The 27,387-nt window shown below is 44.9% G+C and overlaps 1 protein-coding gene across 1 annotated transcript; it reads left to right on the forward strand.

The window, feature by feature from the left end:
• Window positions 1-1,417: 1,417 nt before the first annotated feature.
• SNTN (sentan, cilia apical structure protein) lies at window positions 1,418-22,432 on the forward strand (the record flags this gene model as incomplete). Its single annotated transcript, XM_081283238.1, is given in 6 exon segments — window positions 1,418-1,428; window positions 8,797-8,863; window positions 8,865-8,878; window positions 12,289-12,323; window positions 18,871-19,010; window positions 22,274-22,432. Coding segments are annotated over 6 exon segments (426 nt in total).
• Between the last annotated feature and the right edge of the window lie 4,955 nt (window positions 22,433-27,387).

The following is a 27,387-nucleotide window of genomic DNA, read 5'->3' on the forward strand; positions in this document are numbered from 1 at the left end:
GTTTAGGTAGTTTCAGAATTTTGCACCCAGCATGTAAAGGGAGGGGCTCAGAAGTTCACAGTCTGCAGAAGTTCACAAAAAGCAGTTTTTTTCCCTCTGTTCTGAGCAAGTTAACCCTTCAAGGACACCTGGGAAGGGGAGAGCTTCTTTTTCCCTTTCTTTCCTCCCCTGCCAGCTGTTACCATGGAGCCCAGTTGGTAAATTCCTTATCTTAGAAATGTAGACAGCACTATGAAGCCCAGCTCAAGGCCAGAGGCCTTATTTACATATTTTGTGAAAAACTAGTAAGGGAGTGTCCAGCGCCTGGAGTGCTGATTTTTTTCAGACAGTGGCCAAGTAAAACAGGGCAACATGAAAATAGGAAGTTTATCTACACTGAACTCTTTTGTAGAGATACTTTTGCTGAAAGCCCTAAAATCAGCCATGGTGAAGATTTCTGGGGAAGGTCAGTTAAGACTTTTCTGGTGGGCCTGGGTAGGGAGGGGGAAGACGGGAAGGCTGTCCTGAGAGCAGTTCCTATGGATCTGAGAATGAGGAAGGAGATGTAGAATAATAATGGGAAAGGGGTTGGGGATTTTCCTAGCAATGAAAACTTGAGCAGTAGAACAGGTAGAGCAGAGGAGAAGATGGGAATGAATATCCCCCAAAGCCTGTAAGGGACTTTAATTCTTAGTAACCTGTTTTCAGTGATGACAAAGCAACTTTAAAGGCCATTTTCACAAGATCTTGGATAGGGGTCTGAGGGATCTCCTCAGCTGGTTTGAGCTTTGGGTTAGCTGGTAAGAGGACCTGGTGGGACCCAGTGTGGGCACTGACAGGAGAAGAGAGGAGTGAGTGGGTGGAGGGTTCCTTTAGTCACTGCTACCTCAGCAAGGGGGCCACAGTCTGAGGAAGGGTGGTGGTGTACGTTTTTGATCTAGTAATTGGAGGGGAGAAAGCAGGTTACTGAGGTGGGAGTGACAACGGAGAGTCTGGGGCAGATGGCTGAGGGTCAGGACCTATTTGAGCCGGGCAATAGGGTGGAAATTCATCAGTAGGGTCAAAAGAAGTGGATGAGTCTGGAGGAGGAGAAGATTGGGGATCGGTGGTTGGGGGAGTTGCTTTGCAAGCTGGAAGAATTTGTAGAAGTTTGCAAGAGGTGCAGAGAGCACAAGCAAGAAGAAAGCTTTGACATAGCAGCTTTTTGCCCATTTTTTCGAATGCTCACAGTAATTGTAGAGATGCCTTAGAATGGAGGGATCCAGGGACCCAAAAGGGGGGCCATCTGCTTTGGTTGTCTAAGGGACAAGTGGGCCAGGCCTGGGTGCTATATTTGATCAGTTTTTTGGGTTTGATGTCTGGTGTCAAGGAGAGGGTTTTGAGGTTATCCAAGAGGCATTGTAGGGGAGAGTCGACCGGCAGAGAGGACACATTACCCATGTCGCAAATGTAAGTATAAGGAGGAGGGAAGAGGACGCAAACGTAGTATAGGGGAGAAGGAAGGAGATGCAAACATAGTATAAGGGAGAGGGAAGGAGATGCAAAGATAGTATAGGAGAGGAGGATGAAAGTGATTTATTGGCAAAAGGGGTGTCCCCACTAGAGCCAAAAATCAGGAGTGCCTTAATGGCAGGTTCGAGCTGCAGAGATTGGTCGTCACCGAATCCTGACAGTCGAAGCTCTCGTCCTGGACGAAGCCGGAGCCATAGGAGACCTTGGCCAAGGCTTTTCAGGACCCCTCCTGGAGAGGCCGGAGACTCCCAGGGCCGGAAAGAGGGGAAAGAGAGAGACAGGGGAAGAGGGAGGAAGGGGAGGGTAAGGTTCTCTCTGGCGGCCGAGTCTTGGAGGTGAGGACTAGGACTTTTTGAGAGCCACCGAGACCGTGAAGGTCTGGGTGGACTGTGATGTTCAGTTCTGTTGTGTGTCCCTGGAGGTTACAAAGTCCTTCGAGGAAGATCTACAAAGCCTATGCTGGGAAACTACCAGCTGGGAAGGGAAGGGAATAAGTTTGAACCCAGGAGTCTATTCTGCCCTAGGAAGGAGTCCCTGAGGGCCACCGTGGCCTTGAAGGCTGTGGTGGGGTGTTTTCCTCCCCGCAGGTGGGCAAAGAGGTTTGCTGGATAATCAACGGTCAAATCCTCCTGCCACCACCATTGGGTTTAGGACTCCAGGAAGGGGAAACTCACCAATCGAAGGTTGGTGGTGGATGGAGTTCTGGGGTCGAGAAAATGGGTTCAGGCCTGGGTTCAGGCCGTCCAGTGAATGGCACTTCTGAAGGAAGAGGGACCCAAAAGTGGGTTTTAACCCTCTCCCGGGTTTCGGCACCAAATGAAAGAAAAGCGACCACAACACTCGGAGCAACCAAGATATATTTATTGCAGCAGTGAAAGGGGGGGGGGGGAGCGCACATAAGAGAGAGACAGAGAGAGCAAGAGAGAGGGGCCCGGCAGGAGGGAGTTTTTATAGCCCAAATCTAATGGGGTCTCTGGGTCTGCAAACTGCCTTGTTGGCACACAAGGGGGTTAAGTGTTCAGCCTTCAGCAGGGGGGCAAAGCGCTCAGCCTTGAGCGGGGGGGCTTGGGCGTTTGGGCTTGAAGCAAACAGGTGATAAAGAGCCAGACAGAGGGTTTGAGTGGCCAGGTCATCCTGCAGCTAACTTTGTTTGGCATGCCCTGCAGACAGCTTACTCAGCCTGTCCTGCACCTAACAATCACACTCCAGATTCTGGGTCAGACTACATTACTATTATTATTATTGTCATCATCATTGTTTTAATTGGCTTTTTTTTTTTTTTTTTTTTTTTTTTTTTGCTGCTGTGACTAAAGGATCTGACCAGAACAATTGTAGAGGAGGAAAAGCCTATTTGGGGGCTCTCAGTTTCAGAGGTCCTAGTCCATATACAGCAGGCTCCACTCCTCGGGGCTCGAGGGGAGGCAGGACATCATGGAGGAAGAGTGTGGTGGAGGGAAGCAGCTCACATGGTGATCAGGAAGCAGAGAGAGACTCCACTCTCCAGAGACAAATAGAGACCCCAATATCCACTCCTTCCAGCCACACCCACCTGCCTCCAGTTACCACTAGATTAATCCCTAGCAGGGGATTAATTCACTGATAAATTAAGACTCTCACAACCCATCCATTTCTCCTCTGAACCTTCTTATATTGTCTCACATGTGAGATTTGGGGGGATACCTCACATCCAAACCATAACAATCATCATCATCTTCATTATTTTTCTTCTTATTATTAATGTTCTCAATTCAGTAAGAGATGGTAAATCACATCTACTTATAAAGCCGACTATTAGAGGCAAAATGTGCTTTGGGAATACTGAAAGAGGAAAGAGGCTGATTCTTGCTGGAAAATTCTGGTCCGATTTCTCATAAGATTTACAGAGAGTTGTGACTTGTCAGCTCAGGAGACCTGATCAAACAGTGCAGCAGGAGACTGCGTAACATAATAAAAATCCTGACCCCAGAGCGTTAGGAGAGCGTTAGGTTTGAATGGAGGATCAACCATTTATTAGACATAGTATTTTGGACAAAAAAACTTTAACCCCTCTAAGCTTGAAGTTCATCATCTGTGAATGATGGCGATTCTTACTTTGAATGGTTGTGGCAGATAAAAAGAAATATTAATCAAACACCTAGCACCACATCAGCGATCCAGTGCATAAATGTTAGCAGTTATATTTACTGAGTGAGAACCTAAGAGTCCATATTCTCTATCTTGGGGTGAGGCTGAGCAGGATTGGGTGAGGGGGTCTTTTCAAATAGACAGCATGACCAGCCTAGTGGCACTGCTCCCAGTAATGACTCTGAAATGGTTCTATACCACTTCAGGAACCTAGGAATCCTTTCACCCAGAAAAAATGAACACAGGAGGAAATGTTTGCATGACTCTAGCCATGGTAAGGCTCCTAAAAGTGCAGTTTGTAAACTAGCTGTTTCCAGGTCTCCCAGGAAAGAATTTAGTATCAGGGGGAAAAAAAAAACATAAGCATAAGCCAACTTAAACCAACTTGTGAAAGGCAAGTCCCTTGAGACTCTCTCTCCTAGGATTAGCTATTTAATATTTGCTGAGTCAGACCAGGGCAAGGAAACCAAGTGAGAAAGCGAACCTGGAAAACTAATTTTCCATTGGCATTTTTTTTCTCACTTGACTAGTTTAACAAACCTCATGCATCATTAAGAAATACCATGCTGATCTCCCACCACCTGCAGCCACCAAAGAAGAATGCCACTGAGGAGACTTGCAGGCAGGGGGTCCCCTGTGCTTGTCAACACATCCACATGGAGCCATTGTGGGTCCTCACCTTTCCTTTGGCAAACTGACAGCCCTCCCTGGGTACCCCCATTGCCCAAAGCCCAGGTCGACTTGGGCATTTTGTGGAGTTTTTAAAAATATTTTTCCAGAGGCTGGGGCTGGGGCTCAGTGGTAGAGCACTTGCCTAGCATGTGTGAGGCTCTGGGTTCGATCCTCAGTACCACATAAAAATAAATAAAATAAAGGTATAAAAATAAAATAACATTTTTAAAATATCAACTTGAGTAGTATTGGTCATTGGCAGAATAAATATTAAAAAACAGATAGATTAAAAAACAGATATCTATTTTTTTCCCAGGCTGAGCATGACGGTGCATAACTTGGGAGACACAGGCAAAACCAGTCTCAGCAACTTACTGAGGTTGGGACTCAGTCCCCTGTGCCATATATATATATATATATATATATATATATATATATATATATAGTTTCCTCCGAGATGACTTTCTTTTTTTTTTTTTTTTTGTACAAGGGATTGAACCCAGGGGCACTCAACCACTGAGCCACATCCCGAGCCCCTTTTACATTTTATTTAGAGACAGGGTCTCACTAAGTTGCTGAGGCTGGCTTTGAACTCAGGATCCTCCTCTCCTGTCTCAGCCTCCTGAGCTGCTGGGATTACAGACATGTGCCACCACGCCCAGCTCCCCCAGATGATTGGATGACCGTGTGTGAACAGCCTATATGTCCCACCATAGGATGCGATTCCAGTGTGGAAAATAAATGGGCCATTCTTACCCGAACCGTCTGCAGAAACTACTGGATCTTTTAGAGAACGCCAGCTCTATTTCAATTCTGATGAAAAGATGATCCATAAACCTCAGATTCCCAGCATTGGCTTCCATCATCTTCAAGCTGTTTCTCCCCTTTTCTGTCTCCCTCTCCCTCCCTTCCCACTCTCTGCCCCTCCCTGCGCCCCACCCAGCAGGCTGATTCCTTAGGACTCCATTTCCCAGGCTCCCTTGCGGCTGGTTTCCTGGTTGGGTTAGGTAACAGGAGGCACAGGCCAGCGATCAGAGCAAGGGGTGTTTCTTCCTCAGTCCCTCTTGCTTCACTTGCATTTCAGCAGTGGCTTCCTCTCTGCCACCAGAGATTCTGTGGAGTGACCTCTGCTCCAAAAATCCAGCTCTCACTGAGCTCTCCAACCCCATTATTATTTCCCTTGCCCCTTCAGGACCAAGGGTACTGCCAGCTTCTCCTTGTTGCTCATCTCTGGGTGCCTCAGCGTCAATGTTGGATTCCCTGTCCCTGCCCACTGAGTCATCCTTTCACAAATGTCCCCGGTACCATCTGAGTTGGATTCTGTGTCCAGCAGGACTCAAATGATACAAGGATCTCTCTAACACCATCTTCCCTAGGGGTATTATTTACTGATTGCTCGCTCCATCAGACCTGGTGCTAAGGGCTTCGCCAACCCAAATCCACCCGGCCTTGACAATAACTCCATGAGGAGAGTATTCATCTACAGCTGAGAAACCAGACTTAGCGGTTTTAAAGGTCTTCTCCCGGGGAATGCATCTAGTAAGCCGCAGAGTCAGGATGCAAATCCTTTCTACTCCAAAGTCCCTTTTCATCCAGTACCAACAGCTCCTCAAAGCAATCCCCATCAAAATCACCTGGAATGTGTGTTAAACATCCAAATTCTGAAAAGAAAGGTGGGACAGATCTCATGAAAATCAAAGGGAGGTCAGTAGAGGAAAAGGACCAAGCGGTGGGAAGAAGGGAGGGAAGGGGGAGGTACCAAGGAATGATAGTGACAAAATTATATTGTTATAGTGTGTGCATGGACAAATATGTAACAATAACTCCATCATTATGTACAACTATAATGCACTAGTAAAAAAAAAATGTGGGTAGCTGGACATGGTGGTGCACACCTGTAATCCCAGCAGCTCAGGATGCTGAGGCAGGAGGATCATTATTTCAAAGCCAGCCTCAGCAACTTAGTGAGGCCCTAAGCAACTCAGTGAGACCCCGTCTCTAAGTAAAATAAAAAATAGGGCTGGGGATGGGGCTTTGTGGTTAAGCACCCCTGGGTTCAATCCCTGATGCCCTCCAAAAAATAATTGGGGAAAAAGTAAATGATAAAAAAAAAAAAATCCAGATTCTGGGAATCTTATCCAAAGTGCTCTTCTAAGCAAACCAACTTTAGACCTTGACTGGAGCCGTGAGGTTGGCTCAGGGTCAAGCCTGGCCCACAGGAACTGGCCACACAAAGTAACTGACTGCTGGTATGGGCAGTGGTAATTAGTAAGATGACCAAACCTCGCTCCATCCTGAACTTGAATTAAAAATGCTAAGGAAATCAACGAAGAGGTGGAGGACCCCCATAAAGAGAACATTGATAAACATGGGAAATCAGAGAGCGACGTGGTCACAGTGACCGTGTGGTGCAGCCGTCAGATAGCAGTGTCACTGGGGCAAACTGAAAGCCTGAATAATGCCTATGAATAGCTTCCCTGGAGATTTCCATCTCCTCCCGCTCCTCAGCTCATGGGGACTTATGCAATGGTTGGATGTATCGTCTCCGAATGACTCATTTGGCTGAGTTTAGACATCCTTCAGTTTTTATAGAAAGGACTCAAATCTACCAGGAATGGAACAGCCTCCTGACCAGTGTTCCTGCATTAACTCTGTCCACAATTTTTTTTTTTTTTGGCATCAGGGGGTGAACCCAGGGGTGCTTAACCACTGAGCCCCTCCCCAGCCCTTTTTTTATATTTTATTTAGAGACAGGGTCTCATTGAGTTGCTTAGGGCCTCACTAAGTTGCTGAGGCTGGCTTTGAACTTGAGACCCTCCTGCCTCAGCTTCCTGGGCTGCTGGGATTGCAGGCATGTGCCATCGCTCCCAGCCTTTTAAACCAGCCTTTTGAAGCTGGGGTGATCTTTTCAAAATATAAACCTACCTTCATTAACCTCCTGGCTTAAAATCCACCAATGGCTGCCCATTCTTTGGACAAAGCTTTAAAAATCCCCTACTGTGGTCTGCAGGTTCCTTCATGGCCACCACGCATCTTCTTCAGTCCCAGCTGGAGCCACACTCGGCACCTCAGTCACACTGGCCCCCTGTGCCGGGCTCCCTCCTGCCACAGGGCTTGGCACAGGCTCCTCTTCTGTCGGAAACATGGACCCCCTGCTCTTCCCCCTAGTTAAGTCCTGTTCATCACCAAGCGCCACTTCCCCGGGGATGCCTTACTGACTCCCGGACTCCCATCTCATGGCGTCCCCCTTACATAGCATTCTTCACAGGTGTGACATCTCGTACAACTACTTGATTAATGTCAGTTGTTAGGGTTTGGAACTGAACTGTCCCCCAGAGTCACACATTGAAAACATGGCCCCCCTGCAGCAAGGTTAAGAGGTCTGGCTCTGACCTCATCAGTGAATCAACAATCAAGTGGACCACTGCAGGCTGACATGGACCACCGAGAGCTGGGACCTAGCTGGAGGAAGAAGTTCAGTGGGGGTGTCTTAGCCAGCTTTGTCACTGTGGGGACTACAAGACCTGACAAGAACAATTTTAGGGGAGGAAAAGTCTATTTGGGGGCTCAGGGTTTCAGAGGTCTCAGTCCACAGAAGGCTGGCTCCATGCCTCGGGGCTCGAGGGGAGGCAGGACATCATGGAGGAAGAGTGTGGTGGAGGGAAGCAGCTCACATGGTGATCAGGAAGCAGAAAGAGACTCCACTCTCCAGAGACAAATAGAGACCCCAAAGCCACGCCCCCAATGCCCCCTCCTCCAGCCACACCCACCTCCTCCAGCCACCACCCAGTTAATCCATCAGGGTCCATTCACTGGTTGGGTTAAGGCTCTCACAGCCCAGTCATGTCTCCTCTGGACCTTCCTGCACCGTCTCACACGTGAGCTTTCGGGGACACCTCACATCAAACCATAATGGGTAGGGGGTGCCTGGAGGGATATATCTTCTTCCCAGCCCTTTCCTCCCTCCCTCCCTCTCTCTCTCTCTCTCTCTCTCTCTCTCTCTCTCTCTCTCTCTCTCTCTCTCTCTCTCTCCTTCCTGAGCTCATGAGCTGAATTGGTCTCCTCTGCCACACCCTTCCACCCTCTGCCTCACCTCAAACCCTGAGGATCGGAGCCAGCTGACCATGGGCTGAATACTCTGAAACCATGAGCCAATGTAAACCTTTCCTCTTCTGAGTTGTTCTTGCAGGGTATTCTGGTCACAGTGGTGAAAAGCTGACTATCACACGGGTCACCCCACCACCCTCCCTGAGGTCAAGAGCTGTGTCTGCTCTTGCCATCCTGCCCCTGGCACCTTGGACAGTGTCTGGCCCCAAACCTTTTTTGAACACATGAATGACTCAGTGTCTTCATATACCATGACCCTGAGCAAAAGTTCTTCAAGAAGTGCCTGTGTGTAGTTGTCATGGAGTAAATGTCAATAGTAACAGTGGACAAGTAGCTGTTGCTTAGGAAAGGCCAACACACAAGGGACCAGAGGAGAGGCGGCCATCCACACCATACCCAAAGCCAAGCAATCCACTCAGAAGAGGAGTCCAATCGGTTAGAAACCCCAACGTCCACTTTAGCATCTAAGGAAAATGCCCAAAAGGTCAGTGGCACTTGACTTTCTTTTATTGAATTCATTTACATTTGCAAATATATTTCCAACTAGTTGATGTCAATAGCTTGGTAGCCAAGATACTGAAAGTTTGGTGCCTATGATCCACCCAAATCCAGGTTTAAATTGAATTGGAAAAACAAAGAGAACTTGCAGCTTTGACTATAGACTGAAAAGAGCCTGCAATTTCACAAATATCTTTGTCTTCAGAGAAACATTTGTGAATCAACTGGGGTAATGATCTTAACTGTACAGCATATCCTTCCAAATTACCCATGACAGAGAGAAATCGTTTCACATGGTTCAAATGTGTAAACTTAGATCAAATAAATGGAAAATATTATTTTATCCTTCCAGAGGTACTTTAATGAAATATAAGCACATAGAAACTGTTTTTGCATAAATAGTTACATACAGAAACTATTGTTTCATACCTTGCTTCCCCCCCCCCAAGTAATGTATCTCAAGAACTTCTGCATCACTTTAACATTCTCATTCTTTCTGCATAGTATATGACTTGACAGATGAACATATTTTATTTAACTAGTCTCATATTGTTAGACATTTGTTTCCAATCTTGTATCAAAATACCAAAATGAATCATCTTGAATGTGTCATTTTTTTCATGGATGCACATATATCAGTAGGACATGTTTCTACTGTGACTCTGAGAGATGTTGCCAATTTGCCCTCCCCTGGTGTTACACTAGTTTATTCTCCATGTATGAATTCAGCTTTCCAACAAGAACCCTGGGGGCTGGGGATGTGGCTCAAGCGGTAGCGCGCTCGCCTGGCATGCGTGCGGCCCGGGTTCGATCCTCAGCACCACATACCAACAAAGATGTTGTGTCCGCCCAGAACTAAAAAATAAATATTAAAAAATTCTCTCTCTCTCTCTCTCTCTCCTCTCTCACTCTCTCTTTAAAAAAAAAAAAAAAAAACAAGAACCCTGACAAACTGTGTTACCAAACCTTTGGTTTTCTTGTCAATCGGATAGGTTAGAAATGGTAATTTTAATTTGTTTCTCTTATGAACTATTCTTTTTTTAATGGAAAATACTTTTTATCAGGTAATTCCATCTCCTTAGTGGAATTACAACTTTAGTTCCCAAAAATGTTTGGGGCATCTGAAAATTAAGTGTTCTATACCGTGCTAGACAAGAGGTAATGTGTTCACCTGCTTTTTGTCAATGTGACCAAAATACCTGACAAGAACAACTTATAGGAAGAAAAGCTTATTTGGGGCTCACCATTTCAGAGGTTCAGTCCACGGTTGGCTGACTCCACTGCTCTGAGGCTGAGATGAGGCACATGTCATGGCAGAAGGGATGCTGCTCAGCTCAAGGTAGCCCAGAAATAGAGCAAGATGAGCCGGTGATAAAATATATAATCCCCAAGGCACCCCATCCCCATGACCCACTTCCTCCAGCCACACCCCACCTGCCTACAGTTACCACCCAGAAGTTCAATCAAATTATTAATCCATCAAATGGATTAATCTACCAATGAGGTTATGTCTTTTATAATATAATCATTTCACCACCTGCATGAACAAAGAAGCCTTTGGGGTATGCTCCATATCCAAACCATAACAGGTGGGAGGTGTGGGAATAAACTGTAGAGTGCTGGCTTCTCAAGGGCCCCAGACAATTGAAGAGGCAGAAAATCAATCACAGCAGTAGAAAATAACAGGCCATGTTACAAGTGCAGGCTGTGAAAAGTAAAAGATGGTTTTTTGTTCTTCCCATGAAGGACGTAACAATAGAGGTTCAGAGGTTTTCTAAAATCAAAAGGAGCTCACCATAACATTAAGAGTCCTTGGCATCATAGAGCCCAGTTCCCAGCATGTACTGATATATAACATCAAATCCCATCAATATGCCGAACTAAAATGCACCAATAAAAAATGAGGAAATAAAAAAAAATCCAGTTTCCTAATTTTACAAGTGAGAAAAGTGAAGCCCCTTAAAGGTAATGGTGCCTCAACTTCTCAATGTCAAAACCGGACCTTGAACCTGAAAGTCCCTCCAGAGGAAATGTCAAAGCTATGACCAATTTCTATTGTTCTTGGCTTTCTTGAAAAGTATGCCAGTCACAGGGAATGAGCAGCAAACTTTGATTTGCTGTCTTTAAAGGACCAAGATTCATCTCCATCTTCCTACCTCCAACAATCTGGACCCTTTTCCAATCTCCTCTTTGTTCTAGTTGTTGTTTTGTTACCAGGGATTGAACCCAGGGGCGCTTAACCACTGAGCCCCATCCCCAGCCCTTTTTGTATTTTATTTAGAGACAGGGTCTCGCTGAGTTGCTTAGGGCCTCACTAAGTTGCTGAGGCTGGCTTTGAACTCATGATCCTCTTGCCTCAGCCTCCTGAGCCGATGGGATTGCAGACAGGTGCCTCTGTGCCCGGCTTCCGATCCACCTCTGATTAGCAGGTGAAATAATTTCCCAAGTGCAAACCTGACCCTGTACTTCAATGCCCTTGAGATAATAACCACAGACTCCAAAGCTCAGCCTGCTCCCTGGCCCTGGCTCCTGAATTCATCTTCCACTGCTTTCTCCAAGTTCCAGCCACACCGTGTTTCCTTGGGTTCTTCAACCAAGCCCCACTTTCTCCCACCTTAACGCTTTAGCACACACTGTTCCTTCTGCAGGAAACCCTCTTGCTCCTTCCTCACCTGATTCCTTAGAATCAGGCAAAATGCCCCACCCTGCCCGCAGACGAGGCTCGCCCTCTCTGCTCTCTGTGGGTGCTTTTCCATTATTCTTTATCAAGTTACCGCTTTAATATCCGTCTTCTCCAGTGGACTTGAAGCCCCAAAGGAATAGGTCTCTATCATGACCCAATATATTCACATGGCCCAGGATTGTTCCTAGTTAAGTAGGCTAACCAGTTAGAACAAAGAAACTCCAAAGTCTTTGTATTTTGTAGAGCAAGAAGCTATTTTTTTCTATTTTATATGACAGTTCAGAGTGGGAGTTCCAGACATGTGGCCCCAAGGAATGGAGCCTGCTGTCTATGGACTGAGGCCTCAGAAACCCTGAGCCCCAAATAATTTTCCTCCTCTAAAATTGTTTTTATCAGGTCTCTGATTCACAGCAACAACAACAACAAACCTGACTAAAGCAAAAGGAGTTCTCTTCTCTTTGGCCCCAGTCACATGGCCACTTAACTCTGAGGAAGACAGGGATGTGTGGCTGGGGTACGGCCACGGTCAAGTACTTCGATGACATGCAGGAGAACAAAGGATTCGGGTCGACAGACAGCTGCGGCCCTAGAATGCTCAGTGAATATCCATTGAAAAGCAGGGATTTTCCAATCGTTGTATTGCTTTGCTTTAGATGCTCATATCAATATGCCCAAGTCCCAGAATCATTACGTTTCTTTCATTTTATTGGCAGCATTTCAATATCCAAGCAACTGGCTTCAATTAAAGGTAAGGTGTGGGGTGACTGATGTGTGGGTTTCCCCTCTACCCTGATGGCATGCCCAGAGTGAGTTAGAATAGTAGCCATGCAAGAATACTAGAGATGGAAGGAACCTGTAGATACATCACCGAACATTCATGAAGGTTTTCTGAAAGGTTTGGGACAGGAATGATTTTCCCCAAGTGAGACAAACCATTAAAGGCAAAGCTAAGACTAGACTATGGCTCCCTAATGGATCCCCGTTCTTCCCATGGTATCCAAACGCCTCCCCACGGGCAGCATCCTCAGGATATTCAGAGGAGAACTCTGAACATCTGACTTACAAACTCTCAGAGGAACTCAGGATGTGACCGACTCTCGGCTACCTGTTCATTGAGTGACAACCGTGTGGCCAACTCCCAAAGTGGAACTATTTGCCCTTGAAATTCAATTGCATAGGTAAGGTGTCTCATGGATAAATAGCAACAGAAGAGAAAACACTCACACACTTGGATCATGCTCATCCCGAAATGTGTGGCTGAACATGTTTACAGAGGAAGAAGCACAGCTGGATGTTTCTCCTTTGCAGCTGGTTTTCTTCCTAGACGGCTGGCCACTCTCTCCAGAAGAGAGTCTTGAGGTTTTTATTTAAACAAATCTCCCCCTTGATGCAAATATTGTTTACACTATCATAACACAACAGACTCGTGGTTTCTATTTCTAAAGGGTACACAATTCCAGACAGATTTTTTTTTTAATTTGGTACCAGGGATTCAATCCAGGGGTGCTCAACCACTGAGCCACATCCCCAGCCCTTTTGTAATTTTTTTGTTAATTTTGTTTAGAGACAGGGTCTCACTGAGTTGCTTAGGACCTCCTTAAAGTTACTGAGGCTGGCTTTGAACTTTCGATCCTCCTTCCTCAGCCTCCCGAGCTGCTGAATCACAGGTGTGTGCCACCACATCTATCCTCCAGGCTCTTTTGAGAATTGTTCCAGCAGATTTTTAAAGACAACTTTTCCCCCTGGAAGGTTGAAGGGGGATTCTAACTATTCAAACCCCACTAACCTCTCCCCTGCCCCCTAGCCACACACACACACCATTCCTAGTCCCAGACTCCTTAAAAAAACCACATGTAATCTCATGCCTTAACAAACCACAGGGTAAACACAACTCAGCTTCCTAGAATGTGTTTTTATTCAATAGTATGTCATTTTAAGTGTTATTCACTGAAATCAAACATGAACAGATCATGGAATTGAGCGCTCATTCTCTTGGTTTATGCCCTGGCCTGCCTGAGCATTTGGGGTGTAGGGTGAGTAGCTATATATATACCTCTAACGCTCAGGGCAGATTTGGAGTGAAAAGTTTGGGAAGCATCAGAGTTGTAGGGAAACTTTCGGCCTTCAGAGTAGAGAATAAGGGCATTCCTAGCTGTCCATTCTGCCATAGGCTACCTCCATGAGCTTTGGCAAATGGCTTCTCTGCTATGGATCTTCCATTTACTCACTTGCAAAAGTAACTGACATTAGGAAAAGATCTCAACTGAGGTGATTCGACAGCTTGTCGCGTCAGGAGTGGTGCTTCTCTGACACTAAAGCGTTAGGATCTGACTCAGGCAGGATGTTTAGTGTCCTGTGTTCCAGCTCAGGGGAGGAGGGAGAGGCAGAGGATGGTTCTGAAGTTCAAGTCAGCTCAGCTTAACACGTGTACACAACACCCAGGGCCTGGGCACAGATGCAGAGATCATACAGATGAGGTCACTACCTTCAGGAACCACACAGTCTAGGGCTGCCATGTTCAGTATGGTAGCCACAAGCCACATGGATCTGCTGAGCACTGGAAAGGCGATTACTTTGGATTCAGATGTGGAATTAAGAGAATTAGTACAAAAAAAATTGTAGGAAAAAACTTCTCTCTCAATGTATTATATTGATGACCTGTTGAATTTATGATATTTCACATATCAAGCAAAATAAAATACATTATTAGCCAGTTGCAGAGACATGTGCACATAATCCCAGAAGCTTGGGAGGCTGAGGTAGGAGGATCTTAAGTTTGAGGTCAGCCTCGGCAACTTAGCAAAACCCTAACCTAAGCAACTTAGCAAGATCCTGTGTCGAAATAAAAAATGAAAAGGGCTGGTATGTGGCTCAGTTGTTAAGCACCCCTGGGTTCAATCCCTGGTACCCAAAATTATGTATATAAATAGTAAAAGTATGTTATCTGATTCTTTTTAGTTCTTTGAATGTGGCTAACAGAAAACTTAAAATATGATTATGACTCATATTATATATCTTTTGGGCAGCATAGATCTAGAGGACAATTAAAATCGATAAACACTCCACATCTTATACAACCCCAAGAACACAATCCTAATTAGAATAAATTATACTCCATGTATATATGTCAAAATATACTCTACTGTCCTGAATATCTAAAAAGAACAAATAAAAACATTTTTAAAAGAAAATAGACTGACAAACAGCATTAGGGTTATAGAGAGGTTATGTTTAGGGACCTATAGAAGCATAAAGAAGGGATATGTTACCCTATTTGGGGATTTGGTAAAGAGCCCTGCAGAATAAGCTCCCCCCCAAAAAATAAACAAACCCTAAAGGCAGAGTACACTGAGGTGAGGAACCAGATAAGCTATGTGACTCTGGGTAATCTACTTAATCTCTCTGTGCCTCCATTTTCTCATTTATAAAGTGTGGATGATACAGGACTCTACTCTGTAGGACTCACATAAGAATCCATCAGTGGAATGACAGACATCCATCCCAGAGAGCAGTGACTGGTGTGGAGAGTCTGGGCTCCAAAATCATTCATTACTATTGTCCACCAGAACAGGAGCTCCCCAAAGTCAGGGATTACTCAGATGCTGTTCATTGTTCTACACCCAGAACTAGCACAGGGTTTGGCAGCAAATACTTACTGATACATACTTGTGGGAGGGTTAGGGTTTTCAGAGAACCACACACAGTCCAATAGTATCAAAGTATAAAGCATGCATGAGGGAAATAGCAGAAGAGGGTCATGTCAAGTAACCCAGCCTAGCAGCCTCCCTGCTGCCCCCAATCCAGAATCAAGGCATCCAACGAAAGTTACCAGCAGAGCCGGGCACCTCGGAGGACACCTCTAATCCCAGCAGTTTGGGAGGCTGAGACAGGAGGATCACGAGTTCAAAGCCAGCCTCAGCCATTTATTGAGGCCCTAAGCAACTCAGTGAGACCCTGTCTCTAAATAAATTACAAAATCGGGCTGGGGATGGGGCTCAGTGGTTGAGTGTCCGATTTCAATTCCCGGTACCCCTTCCCCCCAAAAAAGACAGAACGCCAGCAGAGAAATTGCAATCCCTTACGCTTCTAATTGCACTCAGACCTTTGCAATATGCCTTCACACACCAGTTCACAAGTCTACACGTCAGAGAGCGACAAAGTCTGGAGGCAACCTGCTGGGTTTATTAAAGAACCCTAAAAACAGGAAACTAAAACGCTTTGCAAAACATCATCAGGGTGAGTAGGACAGCCAGGGCTCTTGGTTATTTTTTATTTTAAATATTTCCTACTTCTGTTTTTACCATGAACATATGCTAGTTTATGGGGTGGTGGGGAATGCATGCTATCTTTCCAAAGAGATGTAGGAAAAGGATGAGTTGGCGAGTCCAGACGGAGTCCCGATGCTGAGCGCAGCTACACTTGAACTTGACCGGAGGGCTGGAAAAACGGCGCCTTCCATAACCACCGGACTTGCAAACAGATGTTCTAAAGTGGCTGATGGTTCCATGAGCCTAGAAGCCAGAAAGACCTTCAAGGGCTGTGTTTATCACTTCTCAGCAATGTGAACTCACGATGCTCAAGATTAACCTCCCATTTCCAGGATTCTAATATGTGAAATCGAGGCACAAATACTACCCACCTCTGTGGGGGTTTTTGAAGCATTAAATAAGATTATGTTTAAAGGCCCCCAACATGAAGTAAACAAGGAAGGTCCCTATCCTGCTTTGCAAACTCAACTCTCAGCATAAAGATCCACTGCTTTGGGGCCGGGGCATTGCTCAGTGGTAGAGCACCTGCCTAGCATGTGAGAGGCCCTGAGCAAACCCCAGACCACCAAAATGAAAAAAGAAGAAAAGAAAATCCCACTGCCAGTGACTACTGCCTCCCAGAAAATCCTCAGACCCATCCTAAAGCCTGGCAGAGTTATCCTGGATTATTAATTTGTAAATCAATTGGTCCAAACTACAGAACAAGTATTTACCTCCTAAAGAATTCGTATGTTTCCTCCATTCTTCAGTTTCTTTCTTTCTTTCTTTCTTTTTTTTTTTTTTTTTTTTTGGTACTGAGGATTGAACCTAGGGACACTTAACCACTGAGCCACATCCCCAGCCCTTTATTATATTTTAAGACAGGGCCTCCCTAAGTTGCTGAGGCTGGTCTTGAACTTGAAATCCTCCTGCCTCAGCCTCCCAAGCCACTGGGATTACAGACATGCACCACCACACCCGGCTTCCTTCACCTTTCATTGAAAATTTATGTGCTTAAAACTCTTCCCTGCTTCTCTTCCCACTTTGAAGAAAACCTTGATTGCTTCACACAGCCTATCTAGGCCCTGCCCAATCTAGCCCTCGCCTACCTGTCCCAGGCAAACACCGTTCCTGCTGCTAGACTCCAGAAACAACCGTCTTCCCTCAGCTCTTGCACTTCGGACCTTCTGACACAAGCCTTCACCTGTGCAGCTCCCTGAGTCGAAACACTCAGCAAAGCCCCGACCCCACCTTGACCCCCACACACCTTTGACATGGCGGCTCCTTCTCGTTCTATAAATCTCCCTATTAATCTACTCATATGGGCTTTCCAGATCATCTATCTATCTCAGTAGTTTTCTTCCCAGACCCAAGTTATAATTGTGTTTCTGTCTTTTGATTTCGTTAGTCTCATACATCACAAGTTGCAAATATATATATATATATATATATATATATATATATATATATACACACACACACACACACACACACGCTAGATACATATGTGGAAACATAAGTAAAGAACAGATACATATGAACACACATACACATCCTCTCGATCTTTATTGATTTGACCACTGTGATCATAAGACATACGGGAACAGAGACCACATCTGCTTTGGGACCTCACGTGCTGAGTACTTGACAGGAGGACCAAGCACACAGCAATGTGACAGAAGCCACGTTATTCCCATGACACATCATTCTGTGAACCTCTGCTTGTGGCCCATGACCTTTGCTGAAAGCTATGAGACTCTGTGTTTCTTTACCTTTTTCTGATTCATTCAGTAGCATTTATTAGCAGGTACTTGTGCTATTCACTGGGGATACGGGATAAGACCCTTGGCCCCGTGGAGATTTGCTTTCTGTTTGTGGAGGTTAAACATTTAAGCACTATAAAGTGTTCTGTGCGGATTCTATAGGAGTGGATACAAAGGTGACTTTAAAAGCTCAGAGTCTGGAGCTGTTTTTATGGTACTTGGTGCATCTTCCCGTGTTCACTTTGCTACCCACTAGGAAGGAATAAATTAGCGCTGCCCCTGTCAAGGAGGTCAAGCCACACCAACCAGCTGGGAGATCACCTTGACTGGGGGCAAGACCTCTGATCCTCCTTTATATCAGAGAACTTGTCCTCGAAGTCCTTCTCCTTTATTGTATTTAAAGGGATGCTGTGCCTGACACAGAATAGAAATTCCACAAGAATGGGATTCTGTTTTATTAAGGGAGATATCCTTAACCTCAAAGGCTGAGCCTGTTATGGATGGATGTGAGGTGTCCCCCAAGAGCTCACGTGTGAGACAGTGCAGGAAGGTCCAGAGGAGACATGACTGGGTTGTGAGAGCCTTAACCCAACCAGTGAATGGACCCCTGATGGGATTAACTGGGTGGTGGCTGGAGGAGGTGGGTGTGGCTGGAGGAGGGGGCATTGGGGGCGTGGCTTTGGGGTCTCTATTTGTCTCTGGAGAGTGGAGTCTCTCTCTGCTTCCTGATCACCATGTGAGCTGCTTCCCTCCACCACACTCTTCCTCCATGATGTCCTGCCTCCCCTCGAGCCCCGAGGAATGGAGCCTGAGACCTCTAAAATTCTGAGCCCCCGAATCAACTTTTCCTCCTCTACAATTGTTCTGCTCAGGTCTCTCATTCACAGCAGCGAGAAAGCTGTCTAAAACAGAGCCCAACACATACTAGGTGTTCTATAAATGTATGTTAAGTAACTGAATGAAATTACAACTCAGAAAGACCAAGGCGTAGAGAGATGAGGTGTCTTTCCAAGGTTACCGAGAAAGCAGGTGTTAAGTATCATACTAATTCTACCAATTCTAAATGCTACTAAGGGAAATTTTGTTCTGCACTGTTTAAAGATCCAGGATCAGGAACCTCTGTATCCAGCTCCCAGCTGGGGGTAAAGGACCAGGGATTGTGTCTTTGATGTACACCTCCCAAACCTGTTGCCCACAGTTTCCTTGGAAGATACAAGTAGCCCCCTGTTTGGGGAAAGGTCATTTCCAAGATAGTCGACCTCAATGCACATGTCTTTCCCCACAGCTTTAAAGAAGGGTTCAGATCTGGAAAAAGCCATTGCTACCGCCGCTTTGATTTTCCGAAACTCTTCTGACCCTGACGGCAAACTTGGAAAAGCTACTGCCAAAAATCTGCTGCAAACTCAATTTAGGAATTTCACAGAGGTAAGAGAATTTTCCTGCATGAATAAATGAATAAATAGGGGCCACATCTTAACAGCTGGCCTCAAGAGCCACCAACTCCCAGCTCGAGGCCCCACCAAGTTGTTGCAATCAGCAGATGTTTATTGAGCACCTACTGCATGCCAGGCAGTGAGCGGGGGCACAGAAGTTCAGGCAATAAACAAGCAAATGATCCAGCAGAGTAAAGAAATATACTGAAACCGTCTTTAGGAATGTTCACAAGACATGTAGGAGGAGAGCAGGGAGTGAGAGTAAAACTGTGTTGGGGCGAGAGGTCAAAGGCAGGTTCCCAGAACACCGAGGTATAGCTAAGGTCTGAAGAGCGATCAGGAGTTAGCCAGGCAAGGAGTGGGAAGGCTGGCTTTCCAAGCAGAGGGGATGCACATGCAAAGTCCCCGGGGCAGATCAGGAACCTGGAAGGTGAGTGAGCAATTGGTAAGGAGGGGGTGGGAAGTAGGAAGTGGTGGACGATAAGACCAGAGAGGTCAGGAGAAGTCAAATTTAACTCATCTCACACAGCCTAAGAGCTGGGGGAAACTGGAAATGGTTTTCCAAGTCTAAGAAATCACAGGAGCTGGGGGGCAGTTGAGGGAGGGGACATCTGGAAGACAGAATGAATGGGATCTGAAAGTTGATTGGCTGTGAGAGTTGACTGACAGCCCAGTTTCTGAGTTAGAGAAGAAGTCAATGCCGGATCTGTTCCCAGGAAAGAGAAAGACGCAGAATACGCAGAATTGAGGTGGGAGGGGTTATCTATCTGGGAGGAAGTAAAGGAAGTCGTTCCCTTAGAATATGTCAATTTTCAGACGTCCATGAAAGTTTCAAGTGAGAAAACCACAGGATGCATGAGTTGAGAGGGAAGAATAGAGACCTGCATTTGAAATGCAGAAGTGAGAGTTGGGCCAGGCCTGGCGGGGCACACGTGTTATCCCAGAGGCTCGGGAGACTGAGGCAGGAGGATCGTGAGTTAGAGGCCAGCCTCAGCAATTTAGTGAGAACTTGTCTCAAAAAAAAAAAGTGTGGGGGGGTTTAGAGATGTGGCTCAGTGGTTAAGCACCCTTTGGTTGAATCCCCTCCCTCCCAAAAAAGAATTGGCAATATATAAATAGTCACAGATCTAAAGGGTGTAACCTACACCACCAAGGGGCGTATGCCTCACACTTGGGCCATTTGAATGCCATCTTATTTCCACATCCGTCTACAGCCTGTATCTTCAAATACTTTAAACTTTTCCTTTACATTTTCTCTATGTCTACATACGTTCATTTTATAAGACTACTTTATCATATTCAAAAAACGTGAATTCAGTGGGTAAAAATGGAAGAGAGTTAAAAATCTAGATAACTATGAATTCTTACTTAACCTTTAATCATGTATCATCTGAAACTGCGTCACCTTCTACCATGAGTACGTGTTCATACTTTGGGTAAGACTGGCCTAGGGAAAATGTGTAAGAATAAAAGATTTGTGTGCTTAAACCACCAATGTTTATTGGTAAGTAGAAAAAAAAATAGATGATGTTTCTAAGTTTCTATATGTGCTCTGATACACTAAAAAGATAACTAGTCTCTTTATGTGCAATGCACATGTATGTACATGTACATATACCCATATGCATATATTGTTTTAGTGCACTAAGTCATATAAGTTGTTATTCACAGGGGGAAGCCAGTTCTAGGGTACCGATTCCTATGAGCCTTTGATTATTTCAAAAGAGTGTGTGTGTGTGTGTGTGTGTGTGTGTGGTGTAGTACACATAAAAATGACAGGAATGTTAAAAAATGACAGGAATGTTAATAAGGGTTAGCTATATTTGGGTAATGGGGTAAGGGTTATATTTATATTCATTCTTTTAAAAACATTTTTCAACCTGGGCACAAAGGTGCATACCTGTAATTCCAGCTACTTGGGAGGCTGAGGCAGGAGGATCTCAGGTTGGAGGCCAGCCTCAACAATTCTGTGAGACCCCATCTAAAAATGAAAAAATAAAAAGGGCTGGAGATATAGCTCTGCGGTAAAGCAACCTTGGGTTCAATCTGCAGCAGAAAAATAAATAAATAGAAGATAAAAATATTTTCCCCTAAATGTTCTATATTATAGATGCATTGTTTTTTAAGGAAATGTTATTTTTAGGCAGAAATATTAGGCACAATTTGACAAGAGATTGAAAAGTTTGGGGGGACTCTTTAAAGAAGAGAGGTGTGAATAAATCATGTATTATTCACTCTATCTTTGGCTAAAATAAATGGCATATCTCAGAGAGAAAAAAGGCTTCCTAGCTGGTGTCTTGGAAAGGCTTCAGAGGGCTTTTAATAAGCATGAAAATGAAGACTTAGCGGATCATCACCTTGATGTCACTGATGATCCCTCTGAGAATATCAAAGGAAAATATGAAAAGCAGCCATTAGGAAAGACCTTCCACCTCCTGACCCTTGGTGCAGAGTAAACCCAAGGTTCAGCCATGCCTGCAGTGGACATGCCTAGGCTTAAGTGTATGCTGTCCTCTGCTTGAGATGAGAGGTACCAAGAGCAGGGCCATAGTTCAGGGGACTCCAGTGGACCGTTCATCCCAGGCAGTCTCAGGATCAACGGTGACAGTTCAATTTTATAGAGATATGTCAGAATGCCACTTTGACCCAACAGCCCAGCTCTGTGAGATTCCCTACACCTGTGTGTTCTGGTTTGGATGTGAGGTGTCCCCCAAAACTCACTTATGTGACAGTGCAGGAAGGTCCAGAGGAGACATGACTGGGCTGTGAGAGCCTTTCCTGTATTGCAGGATCGTCTTATAGTTCAGGTGAAGACATAACGGAGGCCTCCCATAAAAAAAGTGAAAATGCAACAATATCTGTGTTCAAGAAAAGGGCAGGTCAGCGCAGCAGGTTTTAGAACCAGAGCTCTAGGATCAGGTAGCCAAGTGCACACATCTTAGCTCCATACCCAAAGCTGCTTAGCTTGAGGCAAAGTTGCTTCGTTATCACTAAGTTCTGATGCAGCATCAGAAGAGGGCACAACAATAGTACATATTTGAACTCGAAATCCTCCTGCCTCAGCCTTCCAAACTGCTGGGATTACAGGCATGAGCCACCATGCCCGGCCCAAGAAGAGATTTCACGCCATTCTTTGGTAATATGGGTGACAACCTGCATGTTATCTGTTGAAAACATTTTTCTGTGCTTACTATCTGTAAACCCAAGGTTTTCACAATGAATGAGATTTTTTCTCCTTCTTTTTTCTTCTCACAGGGACAGGAAACCAAGTCAAACTACCAAGACATCCTTTCTGAGCTGGAGGAGCACACAGAAAATAAGCTTGATTTTGAGGACTTCATGATCTTGCTCCTGAGCGTCACTGTCATGTCAGATCTACTACAAGATATTTGGAGTGCAAAAAATGACAAGTGACAGTTTCAAATATGAGGGTAGATAAAATAACGTCTGAGCACGGTGTCCAATGATCAAAGATTTTTTTCCCTTCTTTTTGTAATTGGGTGATTATACTGATCCTGAATCTCAGATGGTTCTGATTATTGATATTCATACTGGTGTAACTCGTCACAAATGTTTGGATCATCCTTTACTCGTGTGCCGTGCTTTACAACATGATACATGAATATCCAACTGCTTTTGCTAAGTCCACAGTGATATAGAGCATTTTCCTCATAGACACTGAGTCTTTCATTCATTCATTCATTCATTCATTCATTCTATGATGTCTGTTGAGCATTCACTCGGTGACGCTGCCAAGGATACAGAAGAATGACCAGACAGTCCCCTCCTTCCAGCATGCTGACAAGTATCCAGCAGGAAAGATGGACAATGAACACTTTTTCCAAACACAACATAGTTATAATTACAGTAAGGGATACAGGATGCTAAAAGAGTTTATTATCTGACCTGGGTTCAAAGGTCAAAGCTTTCCTGATATTCTATTAAAAAATAATAATAAAATAAAACAAACAAACAGTTGGATGCCAGGGACATGGTGGGAAATGAGATCATTCACAAACAGGCACAAGGGAATTTGTCAAGCTCTTAGCACTGCATAAGGGTGATTATGAATTACCCCTAAGTAAGCCTGACTTTAAAATTAATACCCCCAATACCATCTCTGTCACCTGATCATGGTTTAACAAGGTGGTTTAACCAGCCTTATGATCTAAAAGTGGTCCTCTTCCAAAGACCCACACCACCCCCATGACTACCTCCTGCATTCCTGCATTTAGATCACACATAGACACAGGGGCTGGGGTCGTGGCTCAGGGGTAGAGCACTTGCCTAGCACGTGTGAGGCATTGGGTTCGATTCTGAGCACCACATACAAATAAGTAAATAAAAGTATTGTGTCCTTCTACAATAAAAATTACATATATATATATATATATATATATATATATATATATATAATAAATTACACACAGAGAGACACATATCAATGCCTCAACCAATCAGACAGACCCTTTCAAAGGCTTTTACTCAGTAGGGATGTGCCTGGGGACCTCAGGTCTCAGAGGAGCAGTTTAGCTCATACAGGCCCCCAGAGATGGCACCAGGCACCTGGGCTTTCACACACGCCTGCTTGGTCCATCTTTACAAAGGACATTTTCAGCTGCAGGTGCTGAGGCTCACAGTGGGCCAATGAGGGTTCAGGTCACCCAGATAACCAACGCTACAGTCTAGATCCCAGCACAAGGGGAGGGAAGACCAACCAAGTGTTCTGGTCCTTTGCGCCCATTTTATTCCAGTCACAAAACTTCACAGCGAGCCTGTCACCTCAGGTTTATCACACTTTTACTATAAGCTGGTGTTTAGAGACAGGCAGAGCTGGATGCCGTGGCGCATGCCTGTAATCTCAGCGGCTCTGGAGGCTGAGGCAGGAGGATCTCGAGTTCAAAGCCAGCCTCAGCAACTTAGTGAGGCCCTAAGCAATTTAGTGAGACCCTGTCTCTAAATAAAATACAAAAGAGGGGCTGGGGATGTGGCTCAGTGGGTAACCACCCTCCCATCCAAAAAAGAAAAAGAGAGAGGATGAGTCACAGTCTTTACCTTCCAGGAGTTGATAGTTGGTAGGACTCCATGCATGTAAAGATGGCAGCATGTGCTCTTCACCAAACCATCCCTTTTCTGCCAAACACTAGGGGGACGGTGCCTCTCTGCTTCCTCAGAGTGCAGAATGCCGAGGCTCTGGCCAGGGACATTTAAGCTGGGTGGGTTCTTTAAGAATCTGGGTCCAACCCTCTGCTCCGAGTCCCTGGGCCATGATCAGTGGCAACATGGCCCACCACAGCTGCCCCACTAGTCTGGGTGCTGGGGGAGGCTGGTCTGGAGCACAACCCCAGACATATGCATAGACATGTCACTTCAGGAAAAAAGAGAATCTCCTTGTTTCAGGGGGAGACATACTTTGCTTCATTTAAAAATGATTGTAATTTCCCAGCTCCTTCTCTCAACTCTGATTTTTTCCCAGACCAACCCTGCAGGGCGCACACATATGCAAAACCCTTTCAAAAGAGACAACAACTTTTAATAATTGGGGGTCTGGTGAGGTGTTATCACATGTAGCAGAGTTCCAAAACCACCCCAATTCAACTCGTTGACTCTCTCCTCTGCAAACCTCAAACCTGTGTCCAAGAGCTCAGACCAAGTAAAGTTCCAGACTTTCCACTCTCGGGACACTTTAGCAGGAGGCAGGTGTGTTTAATAGAAGCATTCAAATTCAATTATTTAATCAAAGAAGAAAAAAAGGATCCAGGCACAGCGGCACAAGTCTGTAATCCCAGTTGCTCAGGAGGCTGAGGCCAAAGGATTGAGAATTCAAGGCCAGCCTCAGCAACTTCACGAGGCCCTAAGCAACTCAGTGAGACCCTGTCTCTAAATAAGATACAAAAAAAAAAAAAAAGGCTGGGGATGTGGCTCAATGGTTAAGCCACCCCTGGGTTCAATTCCCAGTACAAAAAGAAAAAAGGAAAAAAAGTTCCGGAAAATTCTTTATGGCCACCCTTCAAAGTCTTCCTGCCTTGAGCTGTTTGCCTGGCATCAAGTGGGAAGGAAAAGCAGAGGAAATTTTTCTTCTTTTTTCTTAAAAACACCAGAATGATACTCTGTACAGGTCACTTTTCTCAACACTTGACAAACCATAACTCACTTTACCCCCCAACATGCTTGTGAGGTAGGTCTTATCATTAGGACCATCTTACAGATGAGGAAACTGAAGCGCAGAACTTTTGATTTTTTTCCTCCAGCCACACAAGTAGCAGCTCTGAAAGTTTTCTGTCCTCCCCAAGGGCAATGTTGATTTGGTTTTAATATTAGATTTTATTGTGAGCAATAATATTATAACTTGACAAAAATAGCCGTGCACATTTCAGGCACCGTGCGAGTGACAGCAATACCAGCTGGGCCCCAGAGAACCATTTGGCATTCCTCAAATAGAACTCTGTGGGCTGTCCTCCCTCTCGAAGCCCTTTGTGTCTCAGTCACAAGTAGCTGAATATGGAAATCTCGGTGACCAATGAAAAGGTCAAATTCACAACTTTCAGAGAAGAGGAAAAAAAAAGAGAGACTGGCCAAGGGTGTGAGTCTTGGAGAATCTTGGAGCTATTCCAACCCCTCTGGACTACCCAGGAAGAATTTTCCAAGAAAAAAAAAAAATCCATCCCAGATGGAAAGTCACGATCTTCGGAGGGAGATATCAATTATAGAATCTATTTTAGCAAAGAATGAAAGCAGCAAAAGTACATGTTGAAGCATCAGTGACAGATAAACCAAGGAGCATGGTGTTAAGACACTAGATCCTGGAACTTCTAGGACCTAGTCATAGGATCATGAGCTCCACTCTGTTTTAAAAGGTGCCATTTTGAAAATGTTACTGATGGTCATAGGTGAGGCTGTGGAGGGACTCTGTCCCGGGATCCCTGGGTTACAAGGAACAAAATCCTATCCCTTTGGTAACAGCCAAAAGTCCAATCTTTAAAGGCAGCATAGACAGAACATCTTGATCTACAAAGGATAGAGTGACCCAAATTATATGCAGGCTAACCTCTTGGGAAACCAGATCAGAGCTGGCCAAGAATTGGTTATCAGAGACAGTGCTTATACTTTGAAAACTTATTCTGTGGCTTAAAAAAAAAATTCTTGGATCTTGCCACTAAAAAACAAAGTAAAAAATATTACAGACAGATCCACACCAATGCCTTTAAAGACTACATTTTTGGCTGTTCCCTAATGAAAAAATAAATATAAGTAGTTGCTATTTCGAGTTGCTATTTACCTACGACTAGCCCCTATGCTATCATGTCATTCTGTTGAAGATCTCCAGACTTGGCTTGGATCCCTGGAGGACCACATCCTGAGGCTGATTCTGTTTCTTTGTATGAAAAAAAAAAAGGGGGGGACTTATATTCAAAAGAAGTTAAAATGTCAGAATCCAAAATAAATAAATCCTCTCCAGTTATACACACACCAAAGGAGAAAGAGAACAGGTGTATTTATAAACAAGGTACAAGAGTATAAAATGGAAGACAAGGGCACAGAGTCCAATGAATATCCATAAAATATTGAAAATGACAATAGAAAGCAAAGCCAAGGTGTTTCAGTATCTCTAAAATGAATTGGTGTCTTAACATCTCTCTGCATGTGGTCATTATTCTGCACCACCCCCCACCTCTAGCTTCTCATCAGTTCTTTCTGCTTCTTCACACAAGAGCCAAGTAAAACATTTTGATTGGAGATCTTTTTAAATTAAATGTTCAACAAACTTTCAGGAGCATCTCAGCAGCCCCCATGCCAACCCTCAGGAGAGAGAATGCTATTGGCAAGAGTTGAAGTAGGGGGGGCTGGGGATGTGGCTCAAGCGGTAGAGCACTCACCTGGCATGCCCCGGACACTGGTTCCATCCTCAGCACCACATAAAAATAAAGATGTTGTGTCCACCGAAAACTGAAAAATAAATATTAAAAAATTCCCTCTCTCTCTCTTTCTCTCTCTCTCTCTCCCCCCCTCCCTCCCTCCCTCCCTCTCTTAAAAAAAAAAGAGTTGAAGGAGGGACAGCTACTGGCCCAGACACATGTGGTCAAGGTGACAATCACCTGCCGGCCCCTGGGAGCCAACTCCTCAGAGATAATGCAGGCAGGTTCTCAAAGGAGGAAAAGAGAACCCGGGGAGAAACTGACTGAGGAAATTGTAAAACTCTCCAGGAATAAATGCATCCCTTGGATGAAATGGGCCATGTTATTTGCTTCTCAGAGATGGGCCCAGCTACAGTGTCTCGGTGGGATGATTTTGTTATTCCAAGTGAGACTTTTTGTGCAGTGTCACTGTCACTGCATAAAAGATGCTAACCTGAGTCTTCCTGGGAAGTC

The sequence above is a fragment of the Spermophilus citellus genome (genome assembly GCF_964194105.1).
Source record: "Spermophilus citellus genome assembly, chromosome: 3".
NCBI classification, from domain to species: Eukaryota; Metazoa; Chordata; class Mammalia; order Rodentia; family Sciuridae; genus Spermophilus; species Spermophilus citellus.